This window comes from Callithrix jacchus, chromosome 11, assembly GCF_049354715.1.
Source record: "Callithrix jacchus isolate 240 chromosome 11, calJac240_pri, whole genome shotgun sequence".
Lineage (NCBI taxonomy): Eukaryota > Metazoa > Chordata > Mammalia > Primates > Cebidae > Callithrix > Callithrix jacchus.
In genome coordinates, this window is record NC_133512.1 from 103,129,668 (window position 1) to 103,157,078 (window position 27,411).

The 27,411-nt window shown below is 36.5% G+C and overlaps 1 protein-coding gene across 17 annotated transcripts in view; it reads left to right on the forward strand.

The window, feature by feature from the left end:
• TPK1 (thiamin pyrophosphokinase 1) overlaps positions 1-27,411 on the forward strand; it is a 398,562-nt gene that overhangs the window by 238,251 nt on the left and 132,900 nt on the right. For all 17 annotated transcript variants that reach the window (XR_008473454.2, XM_054237592.2, XM_054237593.2 and 14 more), the window contains one exon: positions 3,471-3,617. Coding sequence is in view for 16 of the 17 variants with exons in the window: in XM_054237592.2 (XP_054093567.1) it covers positions 3,471-3,617 (147 nt within the window). In the remaining variant the exon portion in view is untranslated. The remainder of the gene's footprint in view (positions 1-3,470; positions 3,618-27,411) is intronic.

A 27,411-nucleotide genomic window follows, 5' to 3' on the forward strand; every position in this document is an offset into this window, starting at 1 on the left:
CTTCCTGGATTTGCTTTCTATTTCATTTTACAGGCTGAGGATGTTTTCTGCCATTATTTCTTCAAATATATTTACTGTTCTTTTTTCTGTCTCTTGTTCTTCTAGTACACCAATAATGTGGAAGTTGTTATACTTGATGGTGTCCCATTAGTCTCTTAAGCTGCCCTTACTTTTTTTCCCCTTGTCAGATATTGCTAAGGGATTGAGTAATAAAAGGCCTGGGAATTGACCAGTGAGTTTTTCTGTGTAGTTCCCATGGGTTATCATGTTTGATAGAGTGATAAGGGCTATCAAACTTATCTCTTATCTCTATTACTATGATGATCATGTGTAGATGCCATGGATAATCATGTTTGATGGAGTGATAAGGGTTAGCAAACTTATCTCTCATCTCTATTATTATGATAATCCCTTGCTATCTCCTGGCTTTCCTCCTTGCCTTTCCACAGTTTATTCTCAACACACTCAGCATGGTGACTTTTGTAGATAGATAGATCATATCAGTCCTCGGCCCAAAATGGTTCCATTTAATGTTGATAAAATCAAGGACTTTACATTGACTTAACAAAGCTCTACACAAATCTAACACTAACAGTTTACTCTGATTTTTCCTATTTCTCCTACTAATATTTCATTTTGCTCTAGCAACTTATCTCCTAAAGCTCTTTTCCAGTGCCCAGAGCCATGTAACATTGTCACTATTTTACTATAGTCTGTTCTCTGAAGCACCCCAGGTATCCATATATGTGTCTAATTCCCTCAACTTCTTTCAGGTCTTTGTCTACTTTATTACTTTACCAATGTAGCCCACTGTAGCTATCTTATTTAAAGTTGATACATCACCCCAACCAACATTTTTTAATCTTCCTTTCTCTAGTATTCTTTTTTAACATTGACCACCTTTTCCACATTCTAATTTATATATTCATTTTAAAAAAATCTTTTTTATCAAGTGTATATTATTCTTCATTTGAATATTAACTCCATGAAGTCAGGGGCTTATGTGTTCTTTGCTGATATATACTAAGTGTTAGTATATTTCCTAGCACATGGTATATGATCAGCAAACATGGATTGAGTTTTCCTTGTCATTAGCTTATAAATGAAGCTTATAAAACCATCAAATGTGTGTCTGAGCTAATAAATATGACGTGTTTGCTTTTTTCAAACCTCTTGGAATCATTTCCAAGTAGGAAAGTACTATTTTGTAGGAGTTAGGTGATGTTAACTCAGCCTAATAATTAGCTTCTTGCTTCTCTGGTTATTTAGTTTTTCCTGAGTACTTATAGGCTCAAGGGAAGCTCAGTAAATACCTGTTGTCTACTCTATTGCAAACACTGTGCTAGTGGCTGTGATTCATAGACTTCCTCTAGAAGGAGAGATTCACAAATACGTCAGCGTTTATAGCAAGGTATGACTGGATGATGTTAGAAATAAATGCACAGGGCTTTGGATTCACATAGAAAAGAACACTTGCCATCTATAATAGTCTATTGTAGACTGAACACCCTGTCCTCTTTCTGATATCTCTGTGAATATCAAATGTTCTACTTACAGCCAGGACTAAAGAACTGCAAAAATGATCCAAAGTCAATTCTTTTTCTGTCCCACCTGCAGCTTGCATTGCTCTAGTGTTTTTTATCAATCTTGCTAAATACTTCCTGTAGGGAAAATGAGTAGTGATGAGAAGTAATCTTGCTGTTACTTTCTTCTGAAAAATTTAATGATTGATTTACAGATATTGCTTATTCATCATGATATCCCATTGTAGAAGATGGGGATTAAATTTCAGTCTTAAAGGTTATGGGATCCCTCAAGGCTTAGCATATAGTAATGAAAAATTGAGAACCTAAAAAAGGGATTTCAGATTCTGGATAGTGAATAAACTTTTATCAGGCCTTGCTTCCAATATGCATTTAGGATTATCTGGCTAGGAATATGCTGTGAACTTTTTACTGCAGCTTTAGAACTTTCTCTGTATTCCATATACAACTTATTTTTGATGTATTTTTCTTCAGTTTAAAGCAAACTCTCTAGTTTTCCTGAAGTCATAAATAATCTGTGGGCCTTTCTCAACTGGTCTGTAGAGGCCCTCTTAATAAGGCCTCCTAAACATAAATAGAAATCATTTACCTAACTTGATATCACAAAGAGAAGCCATCCCTTTGGTAAGTCTATGTCTAACTGATTGCAAGTTAACTCTCTCCTCTGAATATTAGCAGATGTCCCGGGCATTGCCTGTGTATTCGGAGTAATACATACTTCCCAGAGTACATGGTCTTTCTGAGCCACAAAACCTAATTCTTCAAATTCTGGAAAGATCCCTTAGATTTATGGTTTGCCTGGTTTCTTTACTTTTTAATTTTTTAATATATACTAGGTGTATATATTTCTGGAGAACATACAGATATTTTGGTACAGGCATGCAATGTGTAGTAATCACAGCATGGATTTATCCCTTCAAGCATTTATCCTTTGTGTTGCAAATAATCCAGTTATACTCTTTTAGTTATTTGTTTGCCTGTCTTAAAATATTTTAAGCTTAATGCAAAGCATGTTACCCAGAGTAAAAATTCCCATTCTTCCTACATTCCAGTAAGTGCAGAGATAGGAAACTCATTTCAGAACTTGATTATTCTCTGTAATTTACTTTTAGTGTTGTCATGGAATCCTATTTTGATGCATATATTCCCACAGTATGGCAATTAATCTATTACTTTCTTAGGCTAATGAGTCTTTTCTTGCAATGTCTTCATCTATTCATTCATCAAACTTGAGCATCTTGGATGCAAAGCACTATGCAAAATCCCAGGTATAACCATTGAACCAGAGAAACACACATTTGGCTTCATGACCTGGTACAACTTACTGATTTCTCTAGGAATCGAATAGGGTCTACTGGTGCTTGGTTAACAGGTTATTATTCTAAAGCCATGCCATCTTTATGGATCACACATTATCTAAGCCTTTTTAATACATTATTTTAAAACATAAACACCAATATTCTGTATTTTTACTTCTCTTTTATACTAGATAGAATGATTATTACTATCAGTTTTATTATATATATTTTATGTAATATTTTAATTAAGATCTTCCATCTTTTCTTTCTCATGATTAATATATCAGCTTTACTCATAATTGTAAATCAGAGAAGGCTTCCACATGAAAAGGAACACATAAGCAGAGTTTTAAAAGAAGAGATGGCTAATGTTCTAAGTGAATAGACAAATGGGAAAAACTTATAATATGTACTTAAAAGCATTGGTTTTCACACCAGGCACTGTCACTTATTAGTTATGTGACCTTGAACTTGCAGCTTAATTTCATTATCTAAAGACTGGAAATGTATCTGTTTATTGCTTATCAAATCAGATGTAGTATTGAAAGCTCTATTTAGGTGTTTGATACTGTTTAATTATTTAAAACTTTTAAGATATGTGACTCCCAATTTTGCCTGCCTTGCTTAGGTTGACGTGATCGTGACACTGGGAGGCCTTGCTGGGCGTTTTGACCAGATTATGGCATCTGTGAATACCCTGTTCCAAGCGACTCACATCACTCCTTTTCCAATTATAATAATCCAAGAGGAATCTCTGATCTACCTGCTCCAACCAGTAAGTCAAAAGCGAATCTAATGTGAGCTCTTTCCTTCACAAAGCTTCTAACACTAGAGTAGAAGGAAACATTGAGTAGAAACACTTGAGTAAAAGGAAACATTCCTCACTAGAAGGAAACATTGGCCCTGCTTGGGTCTGAACTGTGAGTGGAATTGAACATGTGTGCTTTCTTGTGGCCACTTTAATTTTCTGCCTCTGGTCATTGACCAACAAAAATGTGGAGGAGAAGCCTGAAAGTTTTCAGTTTATCATGCCTAGAAAACAAGTGAAAATGTTGTAACTTTAAATTGACTAAGAATTAAATTGAGCACTTTTGTGTTTTGAACAGCTGAATGTGAATGACATTTGAGAACAACTTCAACAGGGGAAACACAGGCTTGGCACATGTTGCGAACATAATTCTTATATATTTTGACTATTGTCATTATAATTGGATATAATTGGAAACTGGATTTGTTTGGCACTTAGAAGAAAATCTTTAGCTTTATTATTCATAAGTTGCCTGGTGATTAGTTTCTCTGTCTCAGAATCATTTCTAATGATGAAGTCGTTCATTTCCAATGATAAACATTACGGACATTTTCTTTTTTTTTTTTTTTTGTGATTTTTTTTTTTTCTGATTGTACTTTAGGTCCTGGGGTACATGTGCAGATCATGCAGGATTGCTGCATAGGTACACACATGGCAATGTGGTTTGCTATCTCTATCTCCCTGTCACCCACATCTGGCATTGCTCCCCTTTTCATCCCTCCCCGACCTCCCCAACCCCCCACCACTGTCCCTCCCTTGGCCCCTCCCAACAGACCCCAGAGTGTGGTGCTCCCCTCCTTGTATTCATGTGTTCTCATTGTTCAGCACCTGCCTATGAGTGACAACATGTGGTGTTTGGTTTTCTGTTCTTGTGTCAGTTTGCTGACAATGATGGTTTCCAGATTCATCCATGTTCCTACAAAGGACACAAACTCATCATTTTTTATGGCTGCATAGTATTCCATGGTGTACATGTGCCACATTTTCCTTTTCCAGTCTATCGTCAATGGGCATTTGGGTTGGTTCCCAGTCTTTGCTATTGTAAACAGTGCTGCTATGAACATATGTGTGCATATGTCTTTATAATGGAATGATTTATAATCCTTTGGGTATATACCCAGTAATGGGATTGCTGGGTTAAATGGAATTTCTATTTCTAGGTCCTTGAGGAAGCACCGCTCTGTCTCCCACAATGGTTGAACTAGTTTACACTCCCACCAACAGTGTAAAGTGTTCCTAATTTTCCACATCCTTTCCAGCATCCATTGTCTCCAGATTTTTTAATGATTGCCATTTTAACTGGCATGAGATGGTATCTCAATGTAGTTTTGATTTGCATTTCTCTAATGACCAGTGATGATGAGCACTTTTTCATATGTTTCTTCGCCTCATATGTCTTCTTTTGAAAAGTGCCTGTCTGTTCATATCCTTAGCCCACTTTTGAATGGGCTTGTTTTTTTCTTGTAAATCTGTTTTAGTTCTTTGTAGATTCTGGATATTAGCCCTTCTTCAGATGGGTAGATTGCAAAAATTTTTCCCATTCTGTTGGTTTTTGGTTCACTCTAATAATTGTTTCTTTAGCTGTGCAGAAGCTGTGGAGTTTGATTAGGTCCCATTTGTCTATTTTGGCTTTTGTTGCCAATGCTTTTGGTGTTTTAGTCATGAAGTACTTGCCTGTGCCTAAGGACATTTTCTATCAATGTAGCGCATAGAACAGATTTCTTACTAAACATACAAATTTTATGAGGTTTACTGGATTTCAGTTTAAAAATATCATTTGGTAACTTCTTTGTAAAGTTAATGGACAGTTCTTTCCATTTTCACTCTCATCATAGTGTATTATTGACATTTTGCTTCTACCCTGTCACTATCCACCATCTGTAGCATGGCATTGCTAGAAATTGTGGTTTGGTTAACGCACTGGATCGAGGGTGGTTAAAGCATCCTCACTATTCTTTAGTCAGTTGCATTTTTTTTCTGGATCTTTGCATGTCCTAGCCATGTTGCTTTCTGGAAAAGTATGGAAGGGGAGGAGCAGAATTCAAATTTCAAACTATACTATTCATTTATTTAGTCAACAGTTACAAACTGCCTTCTATGTATTTGTTGCTCTGTGTGGCAATTAAGGATAAAAACAAATAGTTGTATATTATCTTTGCTCTGCAGATTAAGTGCAATGAAGGAGACGTTTATAAAAATGTAATCGCAACGCAGTGTTCAAAGATTAGTACCAAAAAATGAAAGAATAGAAAACTGGGGCACATTTTATTCACTCAGTTCAACAAATAATTCCTGAGTACTTGCTATTTGCCAGGCTCCTTTCTAGGGATAGAGCAGTTGACAATATAAACAGAAATCCTTCCTTTCATGCAACCTACCTGCTACTGAGCTTACAGTTGAACAGAATCTTCAATGATGAGTAGATGCTTGCTATGGATGACTATGGGAAAGTTATTCAAGTCAAGAGGAGCCAGCAAAAAAATACGGAGATGCAGGATATGTTGTTGGATTTACAGGTAACTGTGCAGATAAAATATGGGGTGTGGTATGGAAAATGCCAGAAGATAAGACTAGAAAACTAATGGGATACTGATTGTGAAGAGCCTTAAATTCCACACGGTGGAATGTGAACTTCCTTTTGCCACAGGTTTTGGAAAGTCATTAAGAGATTTCAGTTAGCAGTGTGAGGTGCACAGATACGCTGTTTAGATTTGTTATCAAATCATATGTTTGTGAAATATCATAGATTCCCAACAGTTTCTGAAGTTTGAAACTTACTGCTATTGTGAAGCATTGAGCTTTGTTATATTGCATTGAATTGATGGTATGACAGCTAAAGTATTCAATTGTAGCTTGTCTCTGTATAGATGCTCTGGTCAATATATTACTAGTTAAAGATGCAGTATAATACTTTTTAAAAGTATAATTGGCAGATTCACTGATAGAAAAAGCCACATCTAAAATATGACTTCTGCATTAAGATATTTTACTGTTTGGGGTTTCTGTATTTTCCTTATAATTGGTATAATTATGAGCTTTCTGAAATGCATTTGGCTTGGGATCCATTGGATTTCCTTCCATCTATAGATTGCTGTCTGTCATCAGTTCTGGAAAACTCTCAACCATTACGTTTCAGATATTGCCCTATTCTTTTTCCTATTTCTTCTGTTCCTCCAATTAAATGTATTTAATATCCTCTCCTTGTATCATATACATCTCAGCACTTTCATATTTCCTATGTCTTAATCTCTCTGGGCTGCATTCTGAAGTTCTTCACCACCTCTGTGTTCTATGCACTGTCCCGCTTCAGCTATACCTCTCTGCTGCTAGACCCACCTCTGCGTTTTTCATTCCCGCCATGATTCTTCTTTCTTACATGCTTGCCCTTTACTCACATTTTCAAGGGGCTCTTTCTGAAGACATAATTATCAAATTGATTTTATAGTCTAGAACAATTCTAATGTAAGCCAGCTGCCTTTTATGTTCACTTTTGCTTTCATAGTTCGTGACCTTAATTCCTTCTGTGTTTTATGATTTTTGGCCAGGACCTCACATTTCTGAGAACTTCAAGTGTGGGAATTATTTGAGGCCTGGGTTAAAAGTAAATTCAAGGAGAATTTACATTTGCTTTTTCCTGGCTGCTGAGTGAACTTCTAGCCCAGTTCTGTGGGAACAGTAACTACTTAGGACACTTTGTCTGAGACTTTTTTGGACCACATTTGTCAGTGTAGATTCTGAGTGTAATTCTGCTGGGAATTTGACGTCTGGTTACAAATGCTCAGGGGAGACTTTTTTCATCTCCTCAGCAATGGAGTGCCAAAGTTTGGTTGGCCACTCTTTCTAGCAGTCCAGTGGGAGTGCTATTTATGTTCATCCTGATATTTAGGAGCTCTGCTTTATGTGGTACAACCGCCTTTTAGATGTCCACCTTGGGCAGGCCTTGGGCCTTTTCTTCCAGTAAACTTCCATACTTGGAGGCTTTAGAAACTGAAGATCAAGTTCATATGTTCTGCTAAACACTGTCCAGATGAAAGTTAGCTTTGGACCTTCTTTTTATATAAAAACACAGTTTTTGACTTCTGGAAATAATTTTTCTTTTTCGAGACAGAGTCTCCCTCTGTCACCCTGGCTGTACTGCAGTGGCACGATCTCAGCTCACTGCAACCTCTGCCTCCTAGAATTCTTTTTTCTAAACAGGTACATTTGATGCATTTTAGAAGAGTCTCTTAATTTTTTTTTTTTTGGTATTTTTATTGCTTTCAGTTGGCCAAGGCACTAATCTATCATATTGCCTCTGTACCTCAGTTCCTCCCACATCTGTGTTACAGTAATGATCAGCTCCAGATATGAGAGGCTTATCTGAGATTAGGTTTATTAAGTTTATTTCTTATTAGTGGAAAATCTGATGTGGCTTAAGTAGCATTTCACATTTTATATCTAAGCTAACTGGGACACATTGCTGAAGCAGGGGAAACTGATTGCTAGGATGTGGCACCATGTTTTTTAAAGGCCATGCCTGCACATGACATATGTCACCTTCAGCGGAAATGCCCCAGCCCAGCTGCAAAGATAGTCTAGGATATGAAGCTTGTGGACCCAGGAAGAGGAAACACTGGGCAATACAAAGGCTGTCTCTCTCAAACTGCCAGATGTGGATATCTTGAAAGAAATTCTGGAATTATGACCCTCCATAACTTATAGGAATGTAACATACAATGTGTTAGACTTTAGTTAGTTATTAAGGTAGAGTCCCCAGTTCTTCAAAGTCGTGAATACGTTAAGGGTATCTCTGTAGCCTAATCTCCAAATATAATGCACTGTAGATTCTCTCTGTGATAACTTTGATATTGTGTCATTGGAATAACTACAGAATTACCTTATCCTAATGAAATAATTATTACATAGTATGGTGCAAAAAGCTCATGCAAGATTACACTCTCTGTTCCTTAAAGGAGTGACAATGGTAGGCTCAGGCTTCCACATATGGGGCTAGCAGTGCCGCCTTTACTTGTCTTGGTCACTGTGTTCTAGGGAGATCTTTCTTAGAGACACAGCCTGGTTCTCTGTTTTTCTATCACTTTAGAGAATAGCAAGAAAATTAGTAACACAAATGCATATGTCAAAATGAATATGTTTGGGAGTTTAAGGTATAAATGGATCTCATGTGATCTACCATATTGGTAGCAACTTTTAATTGTATACCTGTGAATGAGGTTAATACTAAAAATTAGTTTAAAATGACTATAGGCCAGGTGCAATGGCTCACGCCTGTAATCCCAGCATTTTGGGAGGTCGAGGCGGGCGGATCACAAGAACTCAGGAGTTGGAGACCAGCCTGACCAACATGGTGAAACCCTGTCTCTACTAAAAATACAAAATTAGCCAGGCGTGGTAGTGCATGCCTGTAATCCCAGCTACTCGGGAGGCTGAGGCAGGAGAATTGCTTGAACCCGGGAGGTGGAGGTTGTAGTGAGCTGAGATCGTGCCACTGCATGCCAGCCTGGGCACCAAGAGAGAAACTCCATCTCAAAGAAAAAAAAAGAAAAAACTATAAAATTACTGCACAGAAACATTCTACATCTGAGACTAGCACCATTGGGGCTGAACTGACTCTGTCAGATGTTATTTTATATAACTGTGTTAATATGTGTGATACATGCACTAAATGTGCCTATACATTACATAGCGTGCATACGTTGAGGAAGGTATTCAGAATGGACATCTACAGCAGACGGTTCATTGATTTTAGAACTTAAGGTCACAGTCAGGACAGGCAGAAGAAATGTTACACATTTAAACTGAAATCATTTAAAAATATCGTGAAAGTAGGCTTAAGAAAAGGTCTCATACGTTAGTGCCAAATAAAGACTTCCAATTTTTTTATGTATTCTTTAAATTAAAGTTAACATATAGCTGTTGAGGAGGAAGATAATATTCATACTCTTACAAGAAGCATCTCACCTGAGCCTCATAACAATACTGGGAGAAAAGCAGAATAATATGGTCACATGGTAAAGTGTTTTGTCTCAACACTTTTTCCACAACACTGCATTTCCTCCTTCATGGGGTTAATGGACTAAGATGCAAATAACAAACTCTTGAAACAAGTTCCAGCCCATAGGCTGCAATTATCCATAAACAGTGTATAACTGACGGCCAGTTGGTGTGTGCATGTGTATATATAAATATATATATATATGTGTGTTTGTGTGCATACGTATATGTACATACACACACACATATATATATACACACACAAATATATATATATGTTTTTCCTATATGATATTAATTTCAAGTAAGATAAATCTTGGATGTACTTTAAGGGTATACATCTTATTGCTGTATCCTTAATGAAAAATGACTTTCTGAAGTTTTGTAATAAAATCTACATCTAACAATCATCTTTTATCATTTAAGAAGGCTAAATGATTTACCATTAAGCTTTACTTAAGTATGTTAAAAGTGGTAAAAATTCAGTATAAACGTTAGTTATTATGAGTATTAGGTTTGAGCATAGTGTACTCTAGAATTTTTTTTCAATTATAGATGATCTGAAATTAAAGTTAATAGTAGGAGGAATAAATCATCTTATAGCAACTGTTTGGCTGATCATTTTTTTAGTGTAGTAACTTGGTAAGAGAGTTTGTGGTATATCTGCTATACTAATTTTAATTGGCTGGAATAGTCCTAAACCCTGGAACTAGAATGTGCTTCTCTTGATCTTTTTAAAAAGCCTGTCCTTATATCATCTTAGTATTTCTGTGATGTTCTGTGTTTCTTTTGGAGTGTCTGCATGTGAGACTCTCATGAGACTAGGTTGTGTAAATAAGTAATTATCTTCCATTCATTAAAATTATTTTAGTCATTTGGGACTGACCTATATGTCATCGTAGCAATTCACTTGAAGTGTTTAGTTTGTTTCAGTCTAAAGTTTATGTTCTCTTTTCAGTCCCCTTTCTGTGATGTGTTTTTATTAGTTATAAACTGAATTTTTAAACAAGGACACAATGAGGTAGAGTTCCAGTTCAAAATGAATATGGAAAGACATTTAGAAATTTTTTTAGCTAGTTGTTTTTTTAGCATGTAAGGTTTTTCATTTTGTATTTTTGGCATATTTCACTTAACATGGGTTAAAATGTCATTATGAGTGAAAACCTTGGTAGGTAGCATTTGCTCTGTAGGAATGTTCAATTTGCCATTTGAAAAAATAGAAAATTCGAAATAGGATCCATAATAGTCCCTTCCTTAAAATAAACATTCCTCTTTTACTTCAAAAAATGTGTTCTTGGTAAGACATCACCACCTTTTCTGAGCAGGGGATGCTATGAAATAGATGAGGGACGTTTCAGACATGAAGCATCACTGATGTTAGTGGCGACTTAGGCCATCTTTTTGCTGAAGAGTAAGGTGCTCAGAGCCGTGTTTATCATGCTGCCTGTGCGGAGTGTGGATGATGCCAGGTTTCACATACATACTTTCTCATTTTCTGGTCCTGTGCTTCTCAGGAGAACAGAAACATTAGCTTCTGTACACTGAGCATAAATTATCTTTTATCTCCAAGTTTTATGGCAGTTTGTAACACAAGTTAATAGGATTTATAACCAAGAAATGAGATGTCCAAGAGTTAATAAGGCATGCCTTTTACATTATCCTAAACCTTGCTCGGTGATTCCCGCTCAGGATTCCAGTATCTGATATAGGAAAATGTGGTGCAGAGCAGACTTCTGTCAGTTTTTTTCTCACTTGAGCAAACTTGCAAATATGTTGTAAATATTTCTTCCTCATCATTTTAGTCATAAAATGTAAAGTCATCATACTTTACTGCTGCTTGTTTTTTTTTTCATTCACCAGATCAATTATTTACTATGTAGCATCCCAACAGTATTTACATTACAGATTTGTAATGCTGATAATGAACCTGATAAAATATGCTGATAGTTTGATAGAAAGAAGCTGAATATTCATGATGTAAATGTGCTATGCCTAATGGTTTCTCCTGAGAACTGGGCGTTTGGGTGAGTCTACCCTTGTGTGTACATGTCCAGCACAACCTCATCAGTGATAACATCAGAGAAGTGATTCTCAGTGTGATTTCAAGTAGGCAATAGGGAGTTCTCAATTCTAGATAACACTGAAATCTTCTCACACTATTTATTACCCATTTTAATTCCCTTCTTTGGAATAAGCATTATTATTTTATTCTTCCTCTGTATCTTTTATGTAATTTTTATTGTTGCTTGGCCTTTAAGACTTCCTACTATAAACTACATAGTTCCCACCTAACTATTAAATATTAGTGTAAATAGTGTAAAGCTTTAGAGATCATTTTATAGATGAGCATTTGCAGAGACATTTATGTGATCTGAACAAGGTTATATGCAGTGTTTCTTTGGTAGGTAATTGATACTGAAAATGAAATAGATCTCATACAGTAATAGTCTAAAAAGGACCACCAGGCATTTCATACCAGAAATGGCCTGCTACACTGACCTTCCCAACCTCCATCCATCTTCCAAAGGGCACATTGTGAATACCTGTTCCTACCTGGCCTACACCCACCTCCGCTTGCTGCCCTGGGAAAGTTTTTCCACTCAGTGTTCAATGCCTGGCCAAAATACTCTTCACCTTCAAATTGTGTCCTTGCCTACCTCTTTCTTCTCTTTGGCTTGTTTGCTCTGCCATGCCAGTATAGCAGATTCTTCTACACATGAAATACGCACAGACACATCTTCCCTAAGCATCCTCTTCTTTCTCTTTTTTTTTTTCTTTTTGAGACGGAGTCTCACTCTGTCACCAGGCTGGAGTACAGTGGCATGATCTTGACTTACTGCAACCTCCAACTCCCTCGTTCAAGCAATTGTCCTGCCTCAGTCCCCTGAGTAGCTGGGATTACAGGCATGTGCTACCATGCCCAGTTAATTTTTGTAGAGATGGGGTTTCACCATGTTGGCCAGGATGGTCTTGATCTCCTTGTGATCTACCTGCCTCGGCCTCCCAAAGTGGTAGGATTACAGGCGTGAGCCACTGTGCTTGGCCTTCATCCTTTTCTTTTCCCTCTCTTTAATCATTGCCCAGCTTTTCAGAGAAACGTTTTCAATACTCATTCTCTCCTTCTTTTATTTCCCCTTTCCTTTGTGTTCTTTTTTTCCTTATCATGTACATGGCATTAAAAAAAAAAAAAACCTATCCTTTGTAGTATGTGTTAATCTCATACATTATAAGCAGGCAAACCTTATATTTTAATATGAAATAAGATAATAAAATTCTAGAGCTATACAATTATCATTTTTAAGGGCCCTAGTGTCCCCTTTAAATCTGCATAGAAAAATTTTCTCTATGGTTTTCTATATGTTTTATTAAACTGATTTGCATTTAAGAAGTTAAACTACACACTTGTTTTTACCTTGTAGCTCTTGTTTTCTGTTTTGTTGATTTACAGAGTAGAATACTTCAAAAATAAACATTCTGTAAATGCCTATGATGTGATAGACACGGTGGTAGGCACTCAGAGTACAGAAATAAAAGGCGCTGCCTTTATTCCGCTGCTCACAGTTTAGTACAAGAGACAGAATAAATATTAAAAGTAGAAATACATTGTAATAAAACATTGGGGGCTAGTGGGATAGCAGGAATAAAGCATCTAACCCAGATAGGATACAGGGCTGGTGGTCTCCAACCCTGATACCTGCCACTCACCTATGCAGCATACAGGCTCTTTGATCTTAAAGAAGTCTTTCACTAAGAAAGATTAATAGGAAAATGCCCATCAGCAAAAATCTATGGTGATCCCTCAGTGATTCGGAGACAGTATAGGAGGAAATATCAAATTCAATCTTCATGGAAACTGTTTGAAAACTTATGTGAACATTGGCCTTGCATTTCAATCATGACTGACAGAGAATCAGTTGAAGAGACTTGAATAGTTTCTAAGAGATGATCTCAAGACTCCATATGTTTGATATGGAGATGATATCTGAACTCAAGACTGCTAAGAAGTCAGGCAAAGAAAGGAATAATGACATTTAATGTGGAAGGAATATAAGGCAACAAGAGAACTTGGCACATTTAGAGAACAACAAACTGCTGAATCCCGGGGAGCCATAGGAGGTACATCTGGAGGGAAGCAGGCTCTAGAGCACAAGGGTTTGCTTGCATCCCCAGGAATATGGTCTCTATATTGAGAATAAAGGCCAGATTTTGAGGGTTTTTTAATCGAAGGAATGGCATTTGATTGACATTTTAAAAGTTTAATTTAATGAGAGTATAGATTGTTTACAGAAGAGATAGAGGCCAATCGATTTTCTTGGAAATCCAAGGAACAAATGATGATTAAATGTAAGTAAACATGAGAGTGAAGAAAAGATAACGGAGTTGGTTGGGATGTGTGCTCAGAAGTCTTCACTGAGAAATGCAGAGGAGTCAGTGGAATACCTGCATTTGGCATTAGGGAACTGGGTACTGTCCTTCTTTGAGACAGAGCAGATAAGAAGAGCAGATCAACATGGGAAGATGGCCAGTTGACTCTGGTATACAAAGAGAAAAATCTCTCTTTGGAACCAAATAGAATTGCCTAAAAGGATACATGGTCTGGCCTGGAGATATACCTTGAAAATTGTCAATATGTAAAAAGGCAAAGGAGTGATGATGAGTTGGATGTCGAAAATAAACAGGATACAATGGATTTGGCAGCCAGGAAGGAATTTGAAAAGGTACAATTTTCATGGCACAATATGTGTAAAAACTATATTACCATGGGTGAGTATTAAGTGGGAAGGGCAATTGAAATACATTTTTTTTTTGTATTATTATTTACCCTTTTTTGTTGTTTCCCTATAGAAGTCGAATTTTTGTACTAATCTGGGAACCAATAATGGCTTATAAAACTTTTTTTGTAAGACCTTTTTTCAGGTTAAAAACAAAAACCCTTCCCTACCTCTTCTACTTGAACATCTGTGGTGTGGGGCTGAGGCGTGGTAGACCTGTTTCAGACCTTTAACTCTCCTTTTCTGGTCTAGGGAAAACTGGTCCATACTGACCACAACTACTCTTTTCTCTGATTTGTTTGAACTCACCGTACACTTTAAAAAATATTTTTAAGTCATTCTTGTCTTTTAAAACCCTACTTTTTTGTCTTCTATGCAGCGTTTCCAGATAAACTCTTTAAACTTTATTCATTGGATCATTTTTATCATCTTTTTTCTTCATTTATTCAGGCTGCTGTAACAAAATACCATAAACTTGGTTTTATAAACAACACAAATTCATCTCTGATAGCTATGGAGGCTGGGAAGTCCAAGATCAAGGCGCCAGCAGATTCAGTGTCTGGTGAGGGCTCCTTTCCTGGTTGGCTCTTTCTTACTGTATTCTCCCATGGTGAAAGGGACAACTGAGCTCTCTAGGGCCTCTTTTATAAAGATACTAATCCCATTCATGGGGACGCTGTCTTCATTACCTTATTATCTTCCTAAGGCTCTGTATCTTAATACTATCACGTCGGTGATTAGTTTCAGTAGATGAATTGGCAAGTGAGAGGAGGAACATTAAGACCAACCAAGCACTTTTTAAAATGTTTTTCCCCCCTGTGGGCCTCAAATACTCTAAACCTATAACAAAATTTATTGAGTTATTACTTTTCTTGTATTTTAAACTTTAAAAAACATATAATCACATATTTTGATAAAAGATGAAATAATAATTATTACAGTTTATCTATTGCTAGCCAAGTCTAAATAACTAGGAAGTTTTAGATAATTTAAATGCTTTTTTCCATTACCAGAAGCATCCAATATTGTCTCCTCTTATAAAATGTCGGTTACCTGGACATCCCTGGTTAAGAGTTAGAGGCTGTAACTTGCTCCACTTATTTCCCATTTGACATTTGTTTTTTTTTTCCTTGTTTTTTGGGTGCTCACTTGGGGTAGTAATTTTTTTTTTTTTTTTTTTTTTTTTTTTTGGTGGTTGGTAGCATGTTACTGCTGAGCAAATACATGAGGATAATGGTAGTGGGCCTTAAAGCAACCTGGATACGATGGTATTTCAAGGAGAAAAGAGTGAAATACTTCCCTGATACCTGCCTCGCACGCACACAGCATAGAGGTTCTTTGACCTTAAAGAAGTCTTTCACCAAGGAAGATTTATAGAAAGGTGTTCATCAGCAAAAACCTCGTGTAATCCTCAGTGATTCCAGAGGAGTAAGGGAGGAAATACCAAATTCAATCTTCATGGAAATTGTTTAAAAACTTATTTGTACGTTGGCCTTTCATTTTCAACCATGAGTAACAGAGAATCGGTTTTGGAGACTTGATGCAATCCATAAGAGTGCTGCGTGCAGGTACAACAATAGAAAAGATGGCATCAGCATTTGTCTGAGTTCTGTCACCATAATTTATCATAATCCAATTCTAGGTAAAGTAATGGAATATTGGATGCAGGATGTCATCTTTTCCTTTATCCTCCCTCCCACAGTCCTCTGTGGCAAGGACACAAGTACACTGTGTCATGTATACTTAGTTCAATTGAGCATTGCTGCAGCATCGTTCTTTGATTGAAAACAAAAGGTTGCCAATGCAGTTATCAATGAACTGTGAAGTGATTTGAGTGTTACCAGCAGGGAAATGAAATGAGCTTCTGGGAAGAAGATTGGCATAAGTGAAAGTTTCTGTATAAAGGGCTCCATACTGCTCCAGCTGGGTTGTTCTACTTCTTCATCAATTAAGGTTTTTTTCCTCCAAATTTGGGAACATTTTGATCTTGTTTGTTCTGAAAGTGATCAAAACTAAAAATGAAGAAAAAGTTGTGAAATTTCTATAAATAAAATTAAGCTAGGATAGGTGGGACTGGAGGGTATTTCTTCACACCACACATTCACCCTGGATGTTTTGAAGCCCTTCCAAGGAGCTGTGTAAGATGTTTCCCTCCCCTGCAATACATACATACACATAGAACACATGTAATACAGAAGTGCATGTGTGCACACACACACACACACACACACACACAGAGAACACAGTTTTACTAAGAAAAAGGAAAGTAAGGATTCTAGATCTCAGGTCTATGGGGAAGGATTTTTTTCTTTGAAAACTACTATGTGTGTCTTTTAAAAGCTCTACTTAGTTCTTCATGACTTTATTATCTGAATTATGATATTTGACTTAGAAATATACAAAATAGTATAACAGTGAAATATTTTCTTAAAAATGTTCCAGAGTCTGAAAGCAGGTTAGCAGGTTATAACCTAAGGTGATAGACATATACACACACAGAGAGAAACTTATTTTGAATAAACATAGAAGAGGAGAGGTAATCTCAAGTTCATCTTGTTTTCTGAAGCAGACTGAGAAACTGCTTATAAAATGTCAAGTTGATTGGATAGTCTAAACACTGAAGGTATACTGAATATTAGTATACTAAATCTCTTGATTACCATGCATGATTTATAAAATATCCTCTGTATCCAAAAGCATAGAAAACTAGAAAAATAATGACATTTTTACTTACATACTTAACACTTTACTTACACACTTAATACTTTTACAATTTGTGAACTACCTTCATCATCATCTCATTTGATTTTCTCAGTAACCCTTGTAAGTAAGCAGGCTAGGTACATTTTTCCTACTTCTGGTATGAAGAAACTGTGCAGAGAACAACATGGTGAATGCATGGTAAACCCATCAACAATCTAGGAATTTTCAGAACCCTACTTCTATACCTTTTCTTTATATATAAGAATCTTATATATATATAAGATTCTTTATATTCTTTCTTTATATATATAGTTACTCTCTAAATTTTACTGGATACATATGGAAGGCTCCAAAAGGATTAAGAAAAAATAACCAGTTTTACCTATCTTCTCTGCACTGAGCAGTTCACCTAGGAGTAAGCATTTGTATTAGTCTGTTCTCACACTGCTAATAAAGACATGCTCAAGACTGAGTAATTTTTAAAGAAAAAGAGATTTAATTGCCTCACAGTTCCACATGGCTAGGGAGGCCTCACAATCATGGCGGAAGGTGAAAGATGAGCAAAAGCACATTTTACATGGTGGCAGGCAAAAGAGAGTGTGTAGCGGAACTGCCTTTTATAAAGCCATCAGATCTTGTCAGACTTAATCACTATCACAAGAACAGCACAGGAAGAACCTGACCCCTTCATTCATTTGCCTCCCACTGGGTCCCTCTCACAACACATGGGAAGCTACAATTCAAGATGAGTTTTGAGTGGGGACATATGCATATCCGCATTGAAACAATTATATGGCTTTTTCTCAATTTTTAATTATGAAAATTTTCATACATACAGCATTTTTTTTTTCAAGATGGAATATTGCTGTCACCAGGCTGGAGTGCAGGGGTGCAATCTCAGCTCACTGCAACCTCCACCTCCCAGGTTCAAGCAATTCTCCTGCCTCAGCCTCCTGAGTAGCTGGGACTACAGGTACATGCCACCATGCCCATCTAATTTTTTGTATTTTTAGTAGAGACAGGGTTTTACCATGTTGACCAGGATGGTCTTGATATCTTGACCTCATGATCCCGCCTGCCTTAGCCTCCCAAAGTGCTGGGATTACAAGTGTGATTCAGTTTGGAATAACATATTTGTTTTCTACTATATTATACCATACTCTACTATATAGTAATTAGTTTCAAAATTAGAATACTCATATAACACAAACAGTAAAACTGAGTGAAATTAAAGACTTCTTTGGAAGTGTTTCTGCAGTTAAGTTATATCTCAGGCAGAGTATTGTCTCTAAAATTTGTCACCTGAAATACAAAGTTTTGTGCTTTCTGTGGTTATGATATCAATTTATTAAAATATTAGATTCATTTTTTGCAGTTTATTTGATGTTATAAGGCTTTATTTTTCAATTCTGCAGTTACTATTTAAAGTAACTACATAGTTCAGACAGCAAAGGTCAATTAAAAAGCCTCAGGAGACATCTTGTTTCATTCCTATTGTTACTACCACCATACTCTTGGAGAATCTTTGAAATTCTTGCACAAAATATTTTAAAAGGATATATATTTCCTTTTCCTCTTCTTTTTAATACAAAAATCTAGTATACTATAAGCATTTGTCTCTTTCTTTTTTTCCACTCACTTTATTTTGGAGACTACTCTTTATGCAGTCATCCTTGTTCTTCTGTTAGGACTACTTAGTACTCTACTGTGTGGATGTACCTAAATGGACCATGATTTATGCATGTGTCGCTTTTTGAAATAACATACTGGAAACCCATATTGTGTAGTGCATGCTTTGAGTTAATGGACATGTATGTTTTGAAAGTGTTCTTCAGGTGATTCTATGTAGATTCCTATTAAGAACAATTTTATTCTCAAAGCAACTTTATGATGTATAGGTGATATGACCCAGTTTTAAAGATGAGCAAACTGGTTCTTTAAAAAGGTGAAGGGACTTATCAAGGGTTATTCTCTCAGTTAGTGATAAAGCCACATTTCAGAACCTTGTTAGACTGAGCTTTTAACTCTCTCCACTCCACAGTTCTGTCTCCAAAAACATGATTCACAAGCCTAGTATGATGCCATATAGAAAAATGAATTAATTTTAAAAAGTAAATGAATTAAGCAAATATAACCTATGAAGACCATAAAATTCTTCTATAACAGATAAGTAGGCTTCCCTGCCCCTTTCCTTTTCCTTTCCCTTCCTTTGCTTTCTTCATCATGCTCTTGGCCCAGGCAGGAGTACCTTTTTAGAAAAAGGCATGATGATGGAGGAGCCCCAAAACTGATTAACTGCAGACACACTGGCCTTTCCAATTGTCTTATGACAGTAAGCCAATTTTATCCCTAGTAGGAGTCCTCAAGGTAAAAGGCACAGAGTACAGAACATTGGTCTTATTTTATCAGGCAAATTTAATGTACAAAATGTCGCTCGAGGGACAGTGGAGAAGGATTGATTTTCTCCTGAGTGATACTAGCCTATTAAGAAGTGGCCACTCTTAGAAATTTTGATAATAGTTATTGAAAGCTATGAAAAGATCTTAACATTCTTTTTCTTAGCATATTTCATACTATATAGTATTTCCAGGAGCAGAGCAAGCCATGTGAAAATAAAAGGCATTGAACAATTTTTTAAATGTATTCATTCAATCAAAATATTATTAAGGACTTATTTGTATCAGGCACTTGGCTAGATTGAGGATGGATAATTTACTCTCAAAAAGCTAACAGTCTCTTCACTAAATAGAACAATGCTAGAGAATGAGATTTGGAAAAAAAAAAACAATATTACAAGTATGTACAGAATATTATGGGAGACCAGAGAAGCAGAACATACCATGCCACAGACTAGCATAGGAAGGATTTCTGGAGGAGGGCGTTCCTGAGCATGTCTCAAAATAGGCATAAGAATCAGAGTTACCAAGAGGGAAGGGGTCAGGAGGCCCCAAGAGGGGACAAGATGAGCAAACTGTGTGCAGTTAAGACACCGCACAGTTTATTTGGGAGAACTGTCAAGAATCTGTTGTTTCTGGGAGAGAAGAGAAGGAGATGGTGGTAGAAGAGGCTAAAACGGTGGGTGGAGAAGCAATTAGATACCAGTTCTTGTGCCAGGGAAAAAGTTTGGATTTTATCTTTTAGAGTTTAAAGAGCCTCTTAACTTTTCTGGGTCACAAGCCCATTTGAGAATCTGATAAAAACTGTCAACCTTCTCTTTATAAAAATGTACCTTTATAAATGCACTTAAAATTTTAAATATTATCTGAAGAATTTATAGAAGCCCTGAGCCTGTCTATCCATAGACTTCTACTTGGGAACCAGCTATTTCAGACAAATTCTTACATACCTCATGGCCTATCAGTTAGCATGGAGAGGGTTTAGTGATATTCATAGATAGGAGCTTCACATTTAGTTATCAATAACACTTATCAAATGCGGGGAACAGCCAGGCTGTTTATTAATAATGAAATTGATGATCATGGCTAATGCTGACTGAGTCTCACCATGCGTCAGGCACTATGCTGAGTGAGTGATTATGTGTATTAACTTGTTTGTTTTTGTTTTTTGTTAACTTGTATATTAAGCTCACAATAATTCTGTAAAGTAGGTATTCTTATTTTTCCAATTTCTCAGGTGAAAAACAGAAGCATAAAGTATTATTTACAGCTAGTAAGGTACAGACATGGCATGTACCAGGCATTCTGGTCACACAGACACTGTTTTATGCTCTTAATTGCTACATTATCCTCTCCCTGAGAAAAACAAATTGAAGCTGTTTTTAACTACAAGAGCCTAGACCAATTTGCCATAGACACAATGCAGTATGCAGATATTACATTGTGTTCATTGAACTTACATCTTAGATGTACAGATTGCTGCCCTCTAAAGCACTATATTCATGACAGTTCATTGCAGCTATATTCATGACAGAACTTTGAATAGTGTTAAATATGGCTTTAAGATTCTTAGCAGCAACACTTAATAATGCATGTCATCCAGTCCATCTTAAATAATTTCATTTCTAAAGCTAAATAGGGTATAATTTAAAAAAATAATATCGTGTCCTTAACATACATTTCATTTAAACCAACTTATGAACCAGATTTTAACTAGAACTTAGCATAAAATGTTGATGCACAATATTAATAAATCAATGCTCAAAATTTCATTCTCTATTTCTTTTATCTACAATGCTTTTTACTTGAAAATGTGCATTTATACCCAAAAAATAACTTCTTTTTTGGGTGTAAATGCACATTTTCAAGTAAAAAGATGTTCATGAACATCTCAATAGGTATAGAAAAAGCATTTGACAAACTTCAACATCTGTTCATGTTAAAAACTCAAAAAAGAACGAAGACACAACATACCAGAATCTCTGGGACACATTTAAAGCAGTCTCTAGTAAATCAACACCCTATCGTCAAAACTGAAAGAGCTAGAGGAGCAAGATCAAAAAAACTCAAAACCTAGCAGAAGACAAGAAATAACTAAGGTCAGAGCAGAACTGAAGGAGATAGAGACACAAAAAATCCTTCAAAAAATCAATAAATCCAGGAGTTGGTTTTTTGAAAAGATCAACAAAATAGACCACTAGCCAGATTAATAAAAAAGAAAAGAGAGAATAACCAAATAGGTGCAATAAAAAATAATAAAGGGGATATCACCACAGATTCCACAGAAATTCAAACCATCATCAGAGATTATTACAAACAACTCTATGCACATAAACTAGTGAACCTGGAAGAAACTGATGAATTTCTAGACACTTGCCTCCTCCCAAGCCTAAACCAGGAAGAAGTCAAAATCCTGAATAGACCAATAACAAGGTCTGAAATTGAGGCAGCAATTAAGAGCCTAACACCCAAAAAAAGCCCAGGTCCAGATGGGTTCACAGCCAAATTCTACCAGACATACAAAGAGGAGCTGGTACCATTCCTTCTGAAACTATTCCAAATAATCCAAAAAGAGGGAATCCTTCCCAAGTCATTTTATGAGACCAACATCATCCTGATACCAAAACCCAGCAGAGACTCAATAAGAAAAGGAAACTTCAGGCCAATATTCATGATGACCATAGTTGCAAAAATCTTCAATAAAATACTGGCAAGCCAATTGCAACAGCACATCAAAAAACTTATCCACCACGATCAAGTAGGATTCATCCAGGGGATGCAAGGCTGGTTAAATATATGCAAGTATATAAATGTAATTCACCACATCAACAGAACCAAAAACAAAAACCACATGATTATCTCAAGTGATGGAGAGAAGACTTTTGACAAAATCAACAGCCCTTTATGCTAAAAACCCTCAATAAACTCGGTATTGATGGAACGTATCTCAAAATAATAAAAGCTATTTTACGACAAACCAACAGCCAATATCATACTGAATAGGCAAAAACTGGAAGCATTCCTTTTGAAATCCGGCACTAGACAAGGATGCCCTCTCTCACCACTCCTATTCAATATAATACTGGAGGTTCTAGCCAGAGCAATCAGGCAAGAAAAAGAAATAAAAGGGTATTCAAATAGGAAAGGTGGAAGCCAAATTGTCTCTATTTGCAGACGACATGATAGTATATCTAGAAGACCCCATGGTCTCAGCCCAAAATCTCCTGAAACTGATAAGCAACTTCAGCAAAGTCTCAGGATACAAAATCAATGTGCAAAAATCACAAGCATTCCTCTACACCAATAACAGACTTAAAGAGAGCCAGATCAAGAAGGAACTGCCATTCACAATTGCTACAAAGAGAATAAAATTCCTAGGAATACAACTAACAAGAAACATAAAGGACCTGTTCAAGGAGAACTACAAACTAGTGCTCAACGAAATAAGAGAGGACACAAACAGATGGAGAAACATTCCATGTTCATGGTTAGGAAGAATCAATATTGTGAAAATGGCCATACTGCCCAAATTAATTTACAGATTCAACGCTATCCCCATCAAGCTCCCAATGACCGTCTTCACAGAACTGGAAAAAACCACCTTAAACTTAATATGGAACCAAAAGAGGGCCCGCATAGCCAAGTCAATTCTAAGCTAAAAGACCAAAGCAGGAGGCATCACACTATCAGACTTCAAACTATACTAAAGGCTATAGTAATCAAAACAGTATGGTGCTGGTACCAAAACAGAGATATAGACCAATGGAACAGAACAGAGGCCTCAGAGGCAATACAACACATCTACAACCATCCGATCTTTGACAACCCCGACAAAAACAAGCAATGAGGAAAGGATTCCCTGTTTAATAAATGGTATTGGGAAAACTGGCTAGCCATGTGCAGAAAGCAGAAACTGGACCCCTTCCTGACACCTTACACTAAAATTAACTCCAGATGGATTAAAGACTTAAACATAAGACCTAACACCATAAAAACCCTAGAAGAAAATCTAGGCAAACCATTCAGGACATAGGTAGGCAAGTTCTTCACGACCAAAACACCAAAAGCATTGGCAACAAAAGCCAAAATAGACAAATGGGACCTAATCAAACTCCACAACTTCTGCACGGGAAAAGAAACAGTCATTAGAGTGAATCAGCAACCAGCAGAATGGGAAAGAATTTTTTGCAGTTTACCCATCTGACAAAGGGCTAATATCCAGAATTTACAAAGAACTAAAACAGATTTACAAGAAAAAAACACGCAACCACATTCAAAAGTGGGCAAAGGATATGAACAGACACTTTACAAAAGAAGACATACATGAGGCCGACAAACATATGAAAAAATGCTCATCATCACTGGTCATTAGAGAGACGCAAATCAAAACTATATTGAGATACCATCCCATGCCAGTTAGAATGGCGATCATTAAAACATCTGGAGACAACAGATGCTGGAGAGGATGTGGAGAAATAGTAACATTTTTACACTGTTGGTAGGAGTGTAAATTAGTTCAACCATTGTGGAAGACGGTGTGGTGATTCCTCAAGGACCTAGAAACAGAAATTCCATTTGACCCAGCAATCCCATTACTGGGTATATATCCAAAGGATATATCTATCTATCTATATACTATATAGATATACTACTATATAGTCATTCTACTATAAGGACACATGCACACGAATGTTCCTTGCAGCACAGACCTGGAACCAACCCAAATGCCCATCGATGATAAACTGGACAGGGAAAATGTGACACGTATACACCATGGAATATTATACAGCCATCAAAAACAATGAGTTCATATCCTTTGTAGGGACATGGATGAACCTGCAAACTATCATTCTTAGCAAACTGACACAAGAACAGAAAATTAAACACTGCATGTTCTCACTCATAGGCAGGTGTTGAACAGTGAGAACACATGGACAGAGGGAGGGGAGCACTACACACTGGGGCCTGTTGGGGAGAAATAGGGGAGGGACAGCGGGGGGTGGGGAGCTGGGGAGAGATAGCATGGGGAGAAATGCCAGATATAGGTGAAGGGGAGGAAGGCAGCAAATCACACTGCCACGTGTGTACCTATGCAACAATCTTACATGTTCTTCACATGTACCCCAAAACCTAAAATGCAATAAATAAATAAAACTCTAAAAAATATATAGAAGTGAGAAAGAAGTTTATTGCAACACGGTTCTTCTAAAGAGGACTGAAGGATAGGGAAGCATTCAGAACTGTGAAAGGGAACTAGAAGGAGACTGTATATGATATTTAATTATAGCAGAAATATTTCATGAGTGAGTATATGAAGAAACAACACGGTGTCACAATCCAATGGTTTGTTAAGACTGGAAATTTTAAATTACTTAATCCAAGTTTAGGCGTCATAGGGCTTCTGGCTCTGAGCGGGAAGTTTGAGGCTTGACTGTGGTGTTATACAGACTGCCAATCCTGAGGAACTTTCTCAGTCTCAGTGTTTTCATCTGTAAGACTGAAATGATGATTCACATAATTTTCATGAAAGTTAAAATGTTTGAGGCCATGCACATGAAATTACCATTGTTGTGTTGTTTTTTGCTTTTATTTGGTTTCTCTACTTTGGGCTTCTAGTGGAAATAGTTGTATTAATCATGCTTCTTATTTGATGGCACGTTACCATCGCTCATCATCTCGTTTCATTGTTTGGTTTGGATTTGCTGATTCTTTTTTCTGTCAGTCTCCTCTAGGATTTCCTTTACATTACATAAGAAACCATTATAATATATCATGTTTTATCTTCATTTTTGTATGTGATTTGTAAAATATAGTTTAATGATGATTTTAAATGATATTTTTATACATACCATCAAAAGAAAGGGACCCTTAAAAACCATAACTACAGTGCCATTATTACACTAAAGTTAAAAATCATTACCTAATTTGATAAAATATATTGTTTATATTTTCTTCATTGTTTTAAAAGGAATTTATAGTTTGTTATTTGAATAGGGATCCAAACAACATCCACACATTGCAATTGGCTATTTTTTTGAAATCTGTTTTAATCTACAAGTCTCCCTGTGTCTCCATTTCTTCTTCCTCTTCCTCTTCTTCTTCTTCTTGTTCTTCTTTGTGTTCTTCTTTTTCTCCTTTAACTTTTTTTTTGAAGAAACCTTGTCATTTGTTTTGTGGAGTTTTACAAAATCTGAACTGATTTTATGGCATATATCACTTAATAATTTCTGTTTTCTCTGTATTTTTGTAATTAATTCTAAAGCTGTAATCAGAACAGTTAAAAAAATATTTGTGGGGAGAAGTTCTAATATAGGGAGTGATATGGTTTGGCTCTGTGTCCCCACCTAGATCTCACCTTGAGTTGAACTAATCACCATATGTCAAGGGTGGGTACAGGTGGATATAATTGAATCATGGGGGTAGTTACCTCCATGCTGTTTTCCTAATAGTGAGTGAGTTTTTACAGGATCCGATAGTTTTATAGGGAGCATTTCCCCCTTTCCATGGCACTTTTCCTTCTTGCCACCATATGAAGAAGGATGTGTTTGCTTCCCTTTCCACCATGATTGTAAGTTTTCTGAGGCCTATCTAGCCATGTGGAACTGTGAGTCAACTAAACCTCTTTCCTTTATAAACTACCCAGTCTCTGACAGTTCTTTATAGCAGCATGATAATGGACTAACTCAGTAAATTGGTGCCGGGAGTGGGGCACAATTGTGGACAGTGGACTAACACAGTAAATTTTGATAATGGACTAACTCTGTAAATTGCGATAATGGACTAACACAGTAAATTGGCGTCGTGAGTGGGGCACTGAAAATTTGGAAGCAACTTTGGAACTGGGTAACAGGCAGAGGCTGGAACAATTTGGAGGGCTCAGGAGAAGAGAGGAAAATGTGGGAAAGTTTGGAACTCCCTAGAGACTTGTTGAATGGCTTTGACCAAAATGCTGATAATGATACGGACAATGAAATCCAGGCTAAGATAGTCTCAGCTGGAGATAAGGAAGAATTATTAACCTGTACCCCTGCAGGAAACAACTTTATTAGCTAGAGTGCAGTAGTTATGTAGGGGCCCTTTTGCCTTTAGTTTTGCAAATGCTATTCATTTCCGAAGTTAGGTTAGCACCTTTCTTACCCCATACAATGAGGTTGTTCCATATATTTGTAATACAATTAGATTTTCTTGTCACAGTCTACATTTTTTGCAGAGATTCTTTGATCTTCTAAATGACTTTTTAAAAATTTGACTACAGTGAAGTTCACTCTGTGTTGTAAAGCTCTGTAGGTTTTGATAAACCCTATAATATCATGTAGCCACCCAATACCTTATAATTTCAAGACCCTAAAAAAATCCCTTGAGCTTCACATATTAATTGCTCCCCACCTTCCCCATACACCAGGGGCACTGATGTTTTTACTGTTCTTATAGTTTTTCTTTTTTTCAGACTGTTACATAATTGAAATAATACAGTATGTAGCCTTTTTAGACTGTCTTGTTTTGTTTAGTGATGTAAATTTAAGCTTCCTTCATGTCTTTTCTGATTATCTTTTTTACTTAGCATTATATTTTTAAGATTTATGTTGCTATGTATGCATTGATTCATTTCCTTTTAATAGCACTGTGTGATGAAGAACTAGTACATTTGCCCATCCACTCTCTGATGGACACCATATTGCTTCAAAATCTTGTGCCCCAACCCCCCTCAGCTCTACCACCACAAATAATGTAACAAACAGACTCACATATATGCCCTTAAGGGTCTGTTATTTCTTTGAGCTATATAGCTAGAGAAGAAATTATTAGAACATAAGACATGTGCTTGTTTTATTTGACTAGTGTCAGATTGCTGTCTGGAATGGTTTTGGCAGGCCAGCAACTTATATTTGTGTGTGT